We start from the raw sequence: 13956 nt of genomic DNA, 5'->3' as shown, positions 1-13956 counted from the left end.
GCAGATATAAATAGACTGTCATTCATCCAATTCACATCCTACAGCCTTCAATAAATCCATTCACGAAGCTCATGAGATACTTAGATTAGCTATATATGTTGAGGTTGTGCTGCAGTTCCCCAGTTTTCATGGTGTGCTTGCCTGCATGATAGCAAAAGAAACCAATTTGCAATTAGAGATTGTCTAATTTCATGTGACTCCCAGCAGTAAAAGTGTCCCAGACTATGCACATTAATGTTATAATGAGCAAGGTTGTCAGGTCAGCTGAACAAAGGCTGACCAAATTGAGCAGCATGCATGTATATTGTAGTAATGATTGCCTAATGATCTTTCTATCAACTGCACAATCCCAATACTCATTTCAGTGCTTCATGATATGTGTGCACCACAGCTGGGTAAGTCACAGCCCAGTGGTTTGCCACAATGGCGGCCAGTCATTGACGCCAGCCATGAGCCTGTCATGCATTCACACCACGTACCCACGGTCACAATAGCCTCATCAGTAGCCTTATTCAATCAGTCTTCACAGACTGAGTCGACTCGGGTGCTGCAGACCCAGCCAGCCATCCACTGATCTGCATGACAGCGGCATCAACAATCAGAGCGTCACTCCTTAAATCTCCTTGAAGTGATCTCTGATTTCCCTTGATTGTGTCCTACCATTATTCCACTCAGCATTTTCAAGTATGTCCATGTGATTAGTACAGCGAATGAAGGGAGAATGGGACACTGTGACACTGTTTCTACTAATTACTTTAGCAGCAGTGCACAAAATAGGTGGACGGAGACATTGGGCTTATGTAGGTCAACGAATAGACAGGAAATTCAAGATATTTACATAAACATTTACATTTCTGTGGCTTCGGAACAGAAGCTTGAAGGATAAAGCAATAAAACACTAAGACACGATGGTGGTGCAACACTCATGGCTACCAATATCATGAGAGCGGTATCGATTCCTACATTCCACATACAAAGTGTCAGATGGGACTTATCAATATCTTTATCAATCAGTCAATCAAACCTAATGAATTCTTGCTTGTCCTTCAGGCCAGCATATCATGAACAGAGGTTTGAGGCCACAAAAATGTTTATGGCTGCTTTTAAAGCAGCATGCTCTAGAAAAGGCATAAAAGGGAGAAATTGAGCCCAATCTTTATGAACATTTATGCTTCAGTTTTCTTTGTAATGTGACGTCAAAGTCACTAAAGTTGTGTAATGTTAAAGAAAACTTGCTCTAACCAAACTTTTAAGTGTTTATTGTGATTATCCAATCACTACAATGCTTTCATATACTGCACAATATTCATTATTTCTGCATAACACCAAAATAAATGAATAAATCACAATGCAGTGATATCTGTAATATTCCAGAGTTTAATGAGTGGGCTAGAGCAGACAAAGCTGAATGACTTGCTTGCAAGTGGCACTTCATTTTCAACAACATAATTGTTCTCAACCCTTGCACTACTCTGAATCCCAACACATTTCACAAATGATCTGCCTGTAAAGGACTGAAGACATGTCTGAAAGCAGCCTCTTTCATTTCAGGTAAGACTCTCTGTTTCTTAAACTGTGTTCCAGAGATTTTTTTTCTTTTTGTTGGAAAATTAAGGTAATATTTCTGCTTTTACAAAACATGCAGGACCTAAACTGACTGAAAAAAATCAGTGTCGGATCAAACTAGACGGATGCACAGTTCCATACTGTATGCAGAAAGGATTATTCAGCCATCATGCAGCCATCTTACGTGTGTCGAGCTATCTCGTCAGCGCAGCATCAGTGCGAAAGGATGATGCTTCACGGTGTAGAGACTAGCGACTCAGAGTGCAGCAGAGCAGTATGTAGGTTACCTGTCAGGAAATTAAGCCTATTAACCGCTTATGTAACACGTAACACATTTCACTGTGGGCACGTGGGTTCTCGTCCAATATTTCATATGTGGTATTTGGCAAGGAGGGATTTTTGTTAAACCGGTGTACTTTGGAGTAAGTTGTTACACAACCTACTTGTGTGTGTGTTGGACATATAATTTTGTAAGAGTGATGTGAATGTTTCAATGTGGGAAAAAATTGTTTAAATCAAAGAACAATCTCATACTTCTAGTTTTCAGTTCTCTGTATGTTTGTTTTCTCAAATGTCAAGCCTTAGATTCAAGAGGACCAATGCTCGTTAGGCTTCATGGGAGGGGGGTCATCATTAAGCCACTGACACTACAGAGTTTTATTCGTTTGTAAGAGTGTGAATGGGTGAATGAGAAACACACTGTGAAGCCCTCTATAGAAGCAACCTAAGGCTAAATAAGTCCAGACTGTTTCTCATTCCCTTGAAGAAGTCCTATAACCTTGTGTCCCAGGGAAACCTGTATGTGCTCATATGTGAGTGCAAGGTAATGGTGTGGTACTTCCAGCCATTAGGTTATTATGTAACCAAAGTGAGAGCTGTGTTGGTCCATTATATTTTCAGTGTGTGGTGGACTCTGTTTCTATCCCTGCATGCAGGATCTCAAGGTGCCGCTAGGATGTCAACTTTAGGAATCTCAAAACGGCACTTCAGTGTGTGCTTTTGGCACACAGTGACGAATCAGATGGTAATCTTCGCCAAGGTGTTTACATCTGAAAGTGAAGCAGCCAGGTTGAGAGTCAAATCTCCAATTCTAAGGCCAGTATCCTTTTGGATTGCCAGAGGAGTTTATGTCTTGTTCACACATGAAGGTAGAGTGTGAGATAAACAGGTTTGTTAGACCAGTGTTAATAGTAATGTGCTCATTTTACTGGTGAAGAAGGCAGCTTTGCCTCCACGAAGCAGAAGACAAAGCAGAAGAAGAGTTGTTGCATTTTTTAGCAACACATTCAAAAATATCAACTTAATAGTCAGAGCATTGCCATTTTTTGATCCATTGCCCAGTAACCATGAGTGAAAATGTCATATCCACAAAACATCCTGCGCTCTGCGTTTTGGTAAGTGAATAGTTTTTGATTGCTGTGGGAACTAATCAAAGTCAGATGATTGTGACAGTAAATGTTGGTATTTTGTGACAGTTTGTGCTTTAGCTTCATGACAATACAGATAATAGTTGCTGAAATATTTTACCTTGTACCTGGTGAACATAAAACAGTGCTGTCAATTAGCTAATATCAGAGGAAATGGGCAAAATGACCAAGTTGTATAAAAATCACAAGGACATGCAGTAAATGAAAATCATCCCTGAGTTGTTTTCCTTTGTATGTTTCTGGTGCTAAACTGGTGAAATAGTGAGGACTGGAGCACAGGGAGAGTCTGCACACTGTACTGGACCTTTGCCCGCTCTAATCACGAGGCTATTATTGCCATCAGTGCATCTCCATCCTTGGTTTTGGTTCAGCTTCCAGGAGCCATTTGTGAAGCAGCAGAGCAGGAAATGAGGTTGGTGCACTGCAGTTGCCCAAGCCCGGAGGTTGTGCTTGAAGGACCCACACTTTAAGTCAGCACGTTGATTATTCAGCCACCCCACCCCCACTTTCCCCCTCCTCCCAAGGCCGGACAGTGTGGGTCATCGGTGGGGGGTACTGGTGCTGAAGACAGAACTAGGATTCATAAAGTGCCGGTAATAGACAGAGACATCACTGCTCGCCAGATTTATTATTGGCCAAAAAGCAGGCGCCGCAAAGCCAAATGATTGATGAGGCTTTGTGACATGGTCAAAGCACTGGACCTACTGTTGTTTTTTTGGGGGGTTTTTTCAAATGAGACTGGAGCCATTTGAAATTAGTTTTTTGGATGGTGTCTTATTTTTCTTTCTCCTTGGAAATTGCCGTTTCCTTGTTATGTCTTTTCCAGTCCATCCTACCAAACTTTCTCCGGACTTTTCTATAATCAGAGTATAATTTCAGCCTTTGTGTGTGTGTTAGTTATCAGGGAAATGCCTCCATTATTCATAATGCTGTTTATCTAGGAGTAATTGCTTACAGTTCCCCAAGTCACAAATTTACTCCCTAAAAAAAGAGTCAATAAATGCAAACAATAAAGTAACTGCCTGTGCAAAGAGAAAAGACAAAAGTACAACATTAAAGAGCCTTTATGCATGTGTTCCTGTGAGATAATACCTGAGAAGCTGCATGAATATTTCAGCTTAAGCGTGAGGTTACCTAAATCAGTTAACTGCCTATTACATGTCATCTTGCAGAGTGGGTTGTTTTCCTTTACTGAACGGAAATAACAGTGACCCTAATGGTCACAGCTTGCCTGATGGTTTATGAATTACAGTATCTGTGGAGAGCATAAAGCCTTATTCATTTCAGAAATGAAAGAATCGAAGCATATGTGGAGCTACACAGAGCATGTGTCATGTTAAACAGAAGAAAATCCAGACTTTTATTGTAAGAAACTGTCATACTGAAAGCGTGTGTCTGTATACAAGTGATTGCTAATGCAAGTCTGTGTGATCTTTGACTGACTGTGTCAAATCAGCTGTACAGTACCCAGAATCTTCCAATTAAAGTGGTGAATTGGTTATGATCAATCAGCCAAACACGTGTAATATTCTTCCTGACTCGACTGCACGACACGATGAAGACACGCCTCTGCGTGTTCAGGAGAAAATAATCGCTGTGCCATCTGTTAGTGTGTTTGATAAATTATCAGCTTCACTGCTACAACAATTACTTTCTGACAGTTTTGGCAGAATCAATAATTTACAAAGGAAACTATGCTGCATGAAGTCTCACTTCTCTCCTCTGGACTGTTAATTGTTTTTAAGTGTTTGGTGCACTGACAAATCAAATGTACTATTAATGTAAACAAACGAGATGACTGAAAGGCAAATGATAGCTCGCTTCACACATCATGAGCACTGATAGAGACCGGTTTTGTCAAAATTAAGAAGACAAACAGGTCGTTATAGATTTGTTTTTTACTGGCTTTTCCCTGTGTTGTGAAGCTTTTAAAGAGTCACTCTTAAGCTAAAGAGTGATGAGAGTTTCTTCAGCCATCATGTCTGCAGCTTTACATCTTAAGAGGCTATTAGTGTGTAATGGATGCAACTTTCTAAGAAGACTGTCATATAGTTCTAAAAGTCATGGCCACTATATTAGGTATTTTTGTTCAGCTGCTCGTTAATGGACTGGCAGTTCTTTGGGTTAAAATGGTTTGTTGATGCCAGACATCAGAGGAAAAGTGCCAAGGGTAACTCGAATAACCAACGTTTACCAAAGTGCATCTCTGAACAAACAGCACATGAAATCTTGAAGCAGCAGAACAGCCACTCCTATCACCTGACAACAGAAAACTGAGGCTGCAATCACAGGGGCTTGCCAGAATTAGACAACTGAAGACTGGAAAAATCTTCCCTGCTCTGATGGGTCTTGATTTCTGCTGCCACATATAGACTGTAGGGTTAAAATTTGGGTCAAAGTACATGAAAGCATGGCTCTGTACTGCCTTGTATCAATGATTCATACTGGTCATGGCACAGATTTTGTAGCAACTACTAGCCCCAGCTCAGCTGAGTCAGTCTTTCCCTCATTCCGAGACCTCTGAAAACGCTTCCCTGATGGCTTTACAGACTCAGTCACTATTTCAATGTCATATTAAATAAACCATTACGTTCATTTGGTAAATTATGGTCATTATTAGAGTCAAGAAGGAAGATCATCCAGAATATCTTGATTGGCTAATGAGGTGTGGTGCCTTGGTTTCTCACACCTCGCTTTCAAAACACGAAGACGGCAACGCTGAAAACATCAAGGTCAGTTTTTCATAATAGGGCTAATCAATAGATGATGTCACGTTAGTCTTTTTTTTTTAGAGTCTGTGCAAACAGGGCGCTCACATGCAGTGAAAATAAATATAATCTCTTTCTCAGGTTTTGTTCATCCTTACAATATTTGACTCTCTGACTTCATTCTACGCGTCAAAAGCGAGAAAGAGTTGGATTTACTGATATAAAATGACTGCATTAAATAAACTTTATGTGAAGCAGGTTTCAGATAACATCACTCGAGCCCTTTGAACTGAACTCTCAGCCGAGCTCTGCTGGCACTGCTGGGACTCTTTGCCCAGCAGCACCCGTGTAATGGGACACTGCTGAATGATGCTGAGAGGAGCACCAGAGCAGCCATGGCCTGTTTCACCTGACTCGCTCCTTGTTGTCGTCCGTATACTTGCCCGTTGTTAGCTTGTCTTCTGCAGGTTAATTTATGACACTATCAATTGATCGGCTGCTGGCTACTGGATGTCCTCATGCCTAAGATAATTACTAAAACCAATTACTTGGGGATAATAACTTTGCGAGTGTTCCTTATTCTTGATGTATAATACATAGCAGAGGTGGCTGGGGCACACAGGAACAACATCCTGCTCTGGTCTGTTGCTGCTGCTGCTGCCATCCACAACTGATACCCAAGCATGTTAATGCACTTAGGAAAGAGTAAGTATGATACTAACTTTTTATACTGGCTGATCCAGCTTCTTGACTTACCTAAACATGTTTTCAGCTTTGACTGCAAACATAAACACGTCAAGGCTGCTTCATTTGGATTTCTTATTTGCAAACTTTGGGAGTGGCTCAGTAGTAGCCCAGTGCAGGCTGTATGGATACCGTGTGTGTGTACGCGTGCATATGTGAAAGTGCAATCTATGCTTTATCCTTACCATCCATGTGTCTCTGTTCGCTTTGTGCCTTTTCACTGCAAGCCATCAAAGGTCAGTAAAGTTAGTTCACTTGTAATAATTTGGCAACATTTAAGTCTGTAAAGATTGTAAAGTGTAACTTATGTTTACTATGTGGAGAAGTTAAGCTGCTACAGCTGTCGATGAACTGTTTGCAAGATTTGACATGCCTTATTGTTTGTACTTTTATATTATTTCTAATAAATTCTGTGGCTATGCTTTCAAGTTTCATCTATTCACATGGGCTTATTTGGCTTGATATTATGAGGATCTTTTTCTGTGTCTTTCCAGTCGTAGCCACTTGCTTCACAGAATTCTTTTACCAAGCTCATGTTGTCTGAGTGGGAGCGCTGCGTTTTTTGACTTTGATGAGCCCAGTGAGGCAGATTATCTCAGCTTGTAGACGGGCAAACTTCATGTGCCACGGTTAAGCTGAAACGTTAACCTATTCATCAGGGTTACAGAGTAGCCTCAAGTGGCCAGACGTCCTGATCAGACGCCACTCAGATCAAGGAGTGTGCCTTCACTTGACTTAAAAAACCCCCACACATTTATATTTAATTTTCACATAAACAAGACACAAAACAACAGCAACAAAACTGTATTATTTCTATCAAATAATAGCAAAGCAGTAAATACATGCTCAGTTACACATCTGCATTTCATTATTTGTGCACACAGACTATGGTTAATGCCACAACCTTTAACAGCTAATGAAAAGTGACAGGCAGCCAGTACTCTGGGGCACACAAGCTTAAATAACCACATGCATGCAGTCACAAACTCACGCACACTGCCTCCTCTAAAGGGTTACTTCCTTGCAGCTTGTGATCCTGTTGGAGGTGTCCACTGTGAGTCCTTAGGTTTCGCCCTCCCCTCTCATGTGTCGCAGCATGTTGACACACACAGGCAATGATGTATTATTGAGGATGTCTGTGGATTACTTGGGCAATGTACATTACAAGTGCAATTACCTACACAAGGATACATGTATAGGAGTCTAATTGCTCTGCATGGGCAATGGCTGATGATATCTCTGCAAAATAATGTGCCTGTCTGCCAGTTTTATCTTGCTGTGTGCAGGAATCTGTACAATTTAAATCATCTTAACTAGTTCAGATAAAATAACTGCAGGAGCTGAGTATAAGATGGCACCCTGGGTGGCAGTCTTCTCTCACCGCAAAATAAAGTGAAAAATGATAATAAAAAGAAGAAGAAGGCTTTTTGCATCACTGTGCACTTCCACTCGAGCTAGTTTTCTTTTGTGTGTGAATGGGCATCTATATGGGGAAAGGCTCATGCTGCAACAGAGACTAATTCCTGCTAATCCCACTGTATCTCCAATCTCTCAGAGCTAGTTTCCAATGGCAGCCCTGCAGCAGGGGAATTGCTAGTGAGATTAGCTTTCGTTAGCTCCTCCTCTGTTTGTGGTACTCACTGCCGGGCCAGGCTGGCCTGCCACTGCTAACCTTTTGCACAGAAATGGATTAATTGCTTTGTTTTCCCCCAAAAAATGTGCTGCATTGATTTCGGAGAATAATGTAAGTTTGATTTAGAGAGTTGTGCTTTTGTCTTTGCTTTAGCTTTGTGGATGTGGTTCTTTGAGTTATGGGAACAAATCTGTGATGACAGACAGACACCTTTGAAGGATACACGAAAGACTCTCTTGAGATTTGGCTGTAATTGCATTTCATGTAATTATCTGATTGATCTGCAGAACCTGAACTTTCCTCTGCATATTTCCATGCAAAGACAACATATGGGTTTATTTACTAATAGCTGTTTGCTTTTTAAAATATATGTACATATTATCACCTTGCCATTTTGGATGTATCTTGCTGAATATCTTGATCAATTTGGTGCTGAATGATATCAGCCTTAAAAATTGGGAATGTGTCTTATTGGACCTGAAAGCAGGAAGCACACCCCTCTGAGTGTTTACAGAAAAGCTGTGACTTAAAGCTAAGACATCCCATTTATCTGTAACAGGACACTGAAGAGTCTTAATGAAGGCAAGCACAGTTGTTGCCTTTATTTTTATGCATTGTTATGTTATAAAGCTTCAATCTGCTGAAAATCAAAGCTATTTCCTCTAGATGTAATATTTACTGCAGATATAGATGGGCGTTAAATCCCCTAAAGACCCAATTTAACCCCCCATCTATATTGCATCCCCGGATTATCCTCAAGTAAAACACTTCCAGTTTAATTCCCAAACAAACCGTGAACTTTGAACACTCATCTGATTAAGCTTCAGGTGTTGAATTTAGAATCTGAAGGAAAAGATCTACTGTACATTATGTACTTGCACAATAGCTTTAAATCCCCTTCATCTGAGCTCTTTACTAATGTGTTTACTCAGTTCAGACATGGATTAATAACAGTATAGCTGCACTAACTGGTGTATAATATAGGTCACACACAGCACAATGTCCCCCCCCCCCAACTTACCGCCTGCCCCTTCTCTATCACTGACCCACATGTACATGTGTTTTTCCCATTCTGCAGGAGATATCTCCTAAAGATGTTTCCACGATCAGGGAAATCGATTGTCTTTGACAACTTTCCAGATCCGACCGACACCTGGGAAATCATCGAGACAATTGGTAAAGGGACCTATGGAAAAGTCTATAAGGTGCTTAATAAAATAGATGGAAGTAAAGCAGCTGTGAAGATACTGGATCCGATCCATGTAAGTTGAGTTTGTTACATAGTAAGTACATTGTGAAAGAGCTTTAAGACTTCTTCAATATTTTTTATGACTGAAACAAAGAAAGTAACGGCTACAATCTGGAATTGTAATATGTTTTTGTAATTTGTTTCTGTAAGTACTGGATCATATCACTTAATCTTTGAATTCAGGTGTTTTCAGGGAATCCAGCGCTTAGAATAGGTCATTCTATAGAGTTCACTGAATTTCAGTATGGCACTGCAACGGATGTCGCCATTGCAACAGGTGCATTTGTGAAATTTTTCCCTCCTAAATATTCCACATATTTCACATCTGACATTTAGAAAACACAGTGATTCAGCCACAAAATGTCAGACCAAGAACTTATAGAGCGAAACTGATCAGTGCCAAGTGCACAGTGTGTAAAAATTACCAAAGCTCTGATGACTCACTGACCAGCTACAGATGAACCAGCAACAGTGTCATGGACAGTCAAAGCTCATTGATGTACACAGGGAGCAAAGGCTGACCATTGGGTCTGATCCAACAGATGAGCAGATGAGAGTAGCTCAAATCGGTAAAAATGCAATGCTGGTTGTGATAGAAAGGTGTCAGAATACACAGTGCATTATAGTTTGTTGCTTATGGGGCTATAGACCAGTCACCGTGCCCATGCTGAGGCTTGTTTGCCACCAAAAGCGCCAACAAGATGCCAACAATCGACCATCTGTGGATTGTGCTGGTTAAACAAGTGAGGCCCCAACTACAGCAAAAGGGGGACCAACACAATTTTAAGCATAATGTCATGTTAATGCCTGATTGGTATATATATCTATACATATTGTTTTGCTCTTAGTGATGGCACAAGAAGTACACGTTTATGTCTTGTGACATGGCAAGTGTTTAATTTACATCATCGATTTCTGGGTGTTTTTACTTTCCTGCATCTTTACTTTAGTTTTAGTTGATTGTTAGTGTAGTTTTCCCTGTTGTATGACACCTTAAATGTGATCAAATTTCATCTTTTTAAACTGAAAATGTGTATTTTATATGTTTCATTATTTTTTACCTTTTACCTTTTTTTTTTTTTTAGAGATTTATATCTGGAACAGGGAGTGCACATGATCTTCCAAGGTTAAAAGTTATGATTTTTCTTTACATTTCATCTGAAGCGTGCCCATAGGCTATGTATACCAGCTGGTATTTAAAAGGAAATCTAAATAGCTGGGTAGAAAACTTACTGAGAAGTAAACAGTAAAGGCCCCACCATCTCACAAAGAAAGAAAAACCTTTATGATGTGAAAAACCTCTGGCTTTGCAAGCACAAAAAATCAAATCGTCAGTGTAGTCTGACTTATTAGCTCTGCCCTCGGTAAGATAAACATCACTCTGCTCTGCTTTGTTCTCAGCCTGTGAAGAGAATAAAGCCAAGCAGGTTGGAAACACCTCAAGCGAGATTCTTGTAACTATTCTTCCCATCTACAACCATCAGCAAATTATCTCAGCAAATTGCCTCTGATGATATCAGTTTAGCACTCTGATCATTTTGGACTTGCGTTGCTTGTGGGGTGCTTTAGCACAGAGCCAAAACACAAATTTGGCATTACAGCAGAAGTGTGTGAAGAAGGAGAAGAAAAAAAAGAAACGGCCTAATGAGAAGAAGACTTTGTCATGCTGCAGGGAAACATGATGTTAAACTTGACATTGTGGGACTGATCTGTCCTATAGAGTCAACATTTTTTATAATTACTAGATTTACCATTTACAGAAGATTACTTCAGATGTGTTACATTTCTGAGCATTACCATATTTGAGTAGTCTGTTTGTTACCGTTCTTCATCGATTGTGTTGTCTATTTTGAGTCTACGTTATAGTGCATGGTTTATTTAGAGGCATTTAATGAGCAGCAGGGTTCTTCTATTAAACACATTCTTCAAGTCTCATTAATTTGGGAGGGGATTTGTTTCTAATTATTAAGAAACGCAAAGCGCATCATTACCATAATCTTAATCACTGCACTTATTTCGTTCACATATAGAAGATGCAGTACAGATTTTTTTAAATACTGTATGTTATGTTTAGTTTCAAGCTTTATCTTTTTCTTTTTACTTTTTTTGATGAAAAGCGATTTGTAGTCCAGTAATTTTCTGTACTTTTGCTTTCTACCTTAAGCTACATTAAATGTATAAAGCAAAGTCATTTTACATTGTGGGCCACATATAGCCACTTTGATCTTAAGTGGCCTGGATCTTTGAAATTCCCATTTCTGTCAGTGTAAAAAAAAATTTAACTGCACATTTAGTCCCTAAGAAATCTTCATATATCAAAGGTGCAATTTCAACAAAGTGTTAAGTAGTTTGTTGCCCTGTCTTTGTTGTAGTTATAAAACTATTTTTTGTTTTTGTTTTTTACAGACAAAACATGAAAAAAAATGTAATTACTTTGGTTTAGTATGAACGCAGGAAGTCTAAAAAATTATGCCCTCCTTCACATTTTCCAAAACCATCCATTGGAATTAGAGTCTTTGCTGTGCCCATTTTGACCCCCAAACCATATGTTTGAAATCAAAAATCTGGTTTCAGGACTCTGTACGAGGGGTGTCAGACTTCCGATGCCACCAACTACAATAGGATTCTGCTCAGTACTATTTATTGTAGTACTGCTACTGTTTATCACTTGTGATATAGTACTAAATACTGTACAAGATTAAATGTCCACCAGCACGATTTGCATTATATGCTAAAAGTTCCCGGTCTTTAGGCTTTAATAATCGTGCAACATTCAGAAGAAGAGTATACGATGACTGCTGTATTTAACATGTCCTGGATATGTCCTTTCGCCCACATTAAATTGCAGAATAAATGGTGGAGACTTTGCATAGTGTCCGAAGGTCGGTCGCTCTGTTTTTCTTTGATCAAATCAGGCAACCGATGACGTTCTTGATATTTAAAAAGGTTGCAAAGCAGTTAAATGAGGAGCTGCAGATACATGTCTTAGAAATCACAGGACAAAGAAATGAATCATTCTCAAAGTCTGGTTTATGGACATTGCATTGGCTGTGTATCTGTGATATCACCACAACTCTGTCACTGTTCTCTTGAATGAAGATAGTTGAGAGTATCCTCCTCATCACTACTGGTGTAGGAATAGAAAAAGTTGAGAGAGAAAGCAAATAAATTACAGTTTTCTCCACAAAGTCTAGAAGGTAAATAAATGAAAGAAAAAATCTAAGCAATAATAACAAAGTATCCATTCAGCTGATCTTTATATTGTTATTTTCTTGGTTAGAGTTAAACTAAGAGGACCGAGAAGCAGGATCCAGTGGATGGTTAGCTCTGCTTAGCATAAACACTGTAACAAGCAATAAATAACTTTGTAAATGTAACAACTTGTCAATCAGCCAATCCAATCCAACTTTATTTATAGATCACTTCAAAAACAACATGGCTTGTTGTTTTTGAAGTAAAAAACAGTGATAAAAGTATACATTATGTAACACTTTCATACACTAGTTATTAATGAGCATGACTGTTACTGAGCCACTTACATGTCAGCTGATATTTGATATATTTATTGTACTAAATTCATTTGAATTCGGTTTTTGCTTTTTGAATTTTAGATATTTTACTCTTATGTATTTCTTGTCATTTCTTAATATTTGTATTTAAACATAAAATTATTTTAATATACAATTTTTGTTCTTTTTACAAATTACTTTTTACTTTAAAGTAAGATTGTATTTTATTTTATTAAGCTAAAATTATTCAGGCTATTAATTGGGTGTGTTTGGTCTTATTTTTAGCTTCTGTAACAAAAAAATTCCCCAACATTGGGATTATTAAAAAAGTAATAGCTTTTATCTTATGTGAAGTAACCCTCTCCAGTTCATAATTTCAAATTTTTCTACCAGTATGAAAATGGTATTAATATTATTTAACTCATGCCTAGACAGTAGTCCAGGTAGTAATTAGTATTACCTCTATTACTCTGTTATTTGGCATTAAACATTCAAAGATAAAATATGGCTGGTAAAAAAAATAGCTAAAGATGAGATTGTAGGTGTTAAAATGTGTGTGTCGTACACACTTAGCTGATGTTTGCTCTTGTGTTTCAGGATATCGATGAGGAAATTGAAGCTGAATACAACATCCTCAAAGCTCTTTCTGACCATGCCAATGTGGTCAAGTTTTACGGGATGTATTACAAGAAGGACATCAAATGTGGGGATCAGTTGTGGCTCGTACTAGAGGTAAGAGCACAACATTGGCTGTGTTTTTGTCACAGGCAGATTCGACTTGGATCTTAGAGAGCATATACTGTAGGTGCAAAAGCCTTATTATACTACAAACAGGAAGTCTTGCCAGGTATGTACAGCGGTCAGGGATTATGTAACAGTTTTAGCCACAATGGGCAGTCTAGGAGTTTACTTATAGAGCACCTGGGGGATTTGGTCGCAGGCCAGTTAGTACCAGGAGGGGGGGAGGTTAGATTGCGTGTTGTGAGCGCCCTGCTGAGAGCAGCACAGCAGGGATTTCTGTTAACAGGAGCTGTCTTCATGTATTAGTTTATACACCCTCTGTATAAAGTTGGAGCACAGGTTGAAATGTTCCTTGTTGTAGTTGATTTCTGTTGTAGAA

At 39.1% G+C, this 13956-nt stretch overlaps 1 protein-coding gene across 4 annotated transcripts in view; it reads left to right on the top strand.

Annotated features, from left to right (window-relative positions):
- Positions 1-8072: 8072 nt before the first annotated feature.
- The window catches only part of myo3a (myosin IIIA), a 69613-nt gene continuing 63729 nt past the window's right edge, over positions 8073-13956 (top strand). For all 4 annotated transcript variants that reach the window (XM_004551880.3, XM_076888287.1, XM_076888286.1 and 1 more), the window contains exons 1-3: positions 8073-8189; positions 9157-9340; positions 13434-13568. In XM_004551880.3, the coding sequence (XP_004551937.3) occupies positions 8188-8189; positions 9157-9340; positions 13434-13568 (321 nt within the window). In that variant the 5' untranslated portion in view covers positions 8073-8187. The remainder of the gene's footprint in view (positions 8190-9156; positions 9341-13433; positions 13569-13956) is intronic.

Source organism: Maylandia zebra, linkage group LG9, assembly GCF_041146795.1.
Source record: "Maylandia zebra isolate NMK-2024a linkage group LG9, Mzebra_GT3a, whole genome shotgun sequence".
Classification (NCBI taxonomy): domain Eukaryota; kingdom Metazoa; phylum Chordata; class Actinopteri; order Cichliformes; family Cichlidae; genus Maylandia; species Maylandia zebra.
The sequence above is the reverse complement of the archived record's forward strand: the minus strand, read 5'-3'. Positions and strand labels throughout refer to the sequence as shown.